Below are 1,989 nucleotides of genomic sequence, written 5' to 3'. Positions count from 1 at the left end.
AGAGGGTTCCATCGCTGCCCTGTGAATGAGGCCTTGCATTCTGCGGTCTAATGTGCCTTTGTAGATGTGCGGCTTTAACATTATTGAATTCTATCCATTGACAGGACTCGCTTCCCTTCTCCATCCTGACGCAGAAATATTCGTTCTGGCCTCGAGTCCGATGCTGCCGTTTCGGAGACGAGATTCTGGAGCCATGTGGGTGCGTTAGAAACGCAGCACGTGAGATTGGGCGCCCGACCACCCTCCTCCAGCCACCATCTTTTCCACTTCTCCCACTTTCGTTTCCAGGCGTTGGCTGGTGTTGGGTTTTTCATAGCAGAAAAATACTGTCACCATGTTGACGGCCGCAGACGCCCGATCTTGGTCCAGAGCCAATTCATCCAACGACACGGGAGGCGCTGCCCCAGCGCCTGTAGTCAAGGCGCTGGACGCCTTCACCCTCGGGCTGCTTTGCCTCCTCCTCTTGGTGGTGGTCCTGGGCACTGCTGGCAACTCCGCGGCTCTTTGGCACATCATGCGGCCAAGGAGGAGCTTGTCCACAACCGAGGTTCTGCTGCTCGATGTAATCCTCGTCGACTTTTTGGCGGTCGGGTCTTCTGCCCTTGCCCTCCTTCAGTTCGTCCCGGGCCACCAAGTGGGCGTCCTCCACAGCACTTCCCTGCTGCTGGGTCTAATCAACCTTTGCAGCAATCCGACCTTCATGACGGTCATCGCCCTGGACCAATACATCGCCATTGCCCACCCCATCTTGTTTCACACCTGGAGACGGCCCCAGTACTATGTTAAGCTCTCGGTTATTATTTGGGTGTCAGTGTTGGTCCTGAACCTTCCGGTCTTTTACATATTAATAACCACATTTGTTGGATATTTCGATTGCCTGATGATATATTCAATATCGACGCCGTGGAAAGCATTTTTACTGTTTACTGAACTTGTATTGGGTATCATGCCAATTCTGGTCATTTTAGTTTGCTATGTCTCGACAGCAAAGAAGCTGGTGGACATGGGAGCTGGGAAGGAATCCATGAGGTCCACGAAGGAGCAGGGGCTCCGAACCATCGGGGCGACTTTGGCCGTACTTGTCACCACCTTTGCACCCTTTCACGTCGCCCAGGTCTACGTCACGGTCGCAGACCTGTGGGACCGGGGGGACCCGAGCTTGTGGCTATATGCATGCTACGTCAAACCGTACGCCTGGATCCTCACCTTCTTCTCAGCTTTCCTCAACCCCGTCCTGTACGTGTTCCGGCTCCAGAGGGCGGGCTGGCGAATGCGCTGCTGCCCCGCGCTCAGTTCGGAATGAAGCCGGCCTTTTGTGACCCAGATGGGAGCGCGGGGTCGTTCGTAGAATTTGCGCCCATACAGTGACTGACCCTGTACGTTATGGTGTAAGGATGTTTTATCCTCCTAGTGCTGTGCCAGCTCTCCATTTCGTTAGATTGACACGGGGCATCGTCTATCTGACTCCTATTGTACTAAATTTCCTTTTTCATCCCTCTCTAATTGATCAAGCTTATTTACTCTGGAAAGTTAAAGGTATAACATGCTTTTCGGATTTATTCTTGGATAACTCTTTCATGTCATTTGAACAATTATCCATGAAATATGATTTACCTCGATCTCATTTCTTTCCATATTTGCAGATTAGGAGTTTCTTAGTTTCGACTTTACCCTCTTTTCCCAATCGGGAGACTGCGACTGTTTTAGAGGATATACTATATTCAAAATTCCCTCCAAAAGGTGTGATATCTAAATTATATCATATAATTACAAAAATAAATTCTGGGACTTTTGAAAAGTTTAAAAATGATTGGGAAAGAGAACTCAATCTTCATATTTCCAATGAAAATTGGAATAAAATTCTGCGACTGGTAAACTCTTCTTCTCTATGTGCAAAACATTCACTAATACAGTTTAAAGTTGTTCATAGAGCTCATATGTCTAAAGATAAACTCCATCGCTTTTATTCTCATATCGATCCTATATGTG

The 1,989-nt window shown here is 48.4% G+C and overlaps 1 protein-coding gene across 1 annotated transcript; it reads left to right on the top strand.

Annotated features, from left to right (window-relative positions):
- The first annotated feature begins 514 nt into the window (after nt 1–514).
- Nucleotides 515–1,303, top strand: LOC138765479 (P2Y purinoceptor 2-like). The gene has a single exon (XM_069942517.1). The coding sequence runs from the start codon at nt 515–517 to the stop codon at nt 1,301–1,303; it is 789 nt and encodes a 262-aa protein (XP_069798618.1).
- Nucleotides 1,304–1,989: the final 686 nt, after the last annotated feature.

The sequence above is a fragment of the Narcine bancroftii genome, chromosome 5 (genome assembly GCF_036971445.1).
Source record: "Narcine bancroftii isolate sNarBan1 chromosome 5, sNarBan1.hap1, whole genome shotgun sequence".
Lineage (NCBI taxonomy): Eukaryota > Metazoa > Chordata > Chondrichthyes > Torpediniformes > Narcinidae > Narcine > Narcine bancroftii.
The sequence above is the reverse complement of the archived record's forward strand: the minus strand, read 5'-3'. Positions and strand labels throughout refer to the sequence as shown.

Coding starts and splice junctions, on each gene's coding strand:
- LOC138765479 (XM_069942517.1), top strand. CDS start 515: ATGCGGCCAAGGAGGAGCTTGTCCACAACCGAGGTTCTGCTGCTCGAT.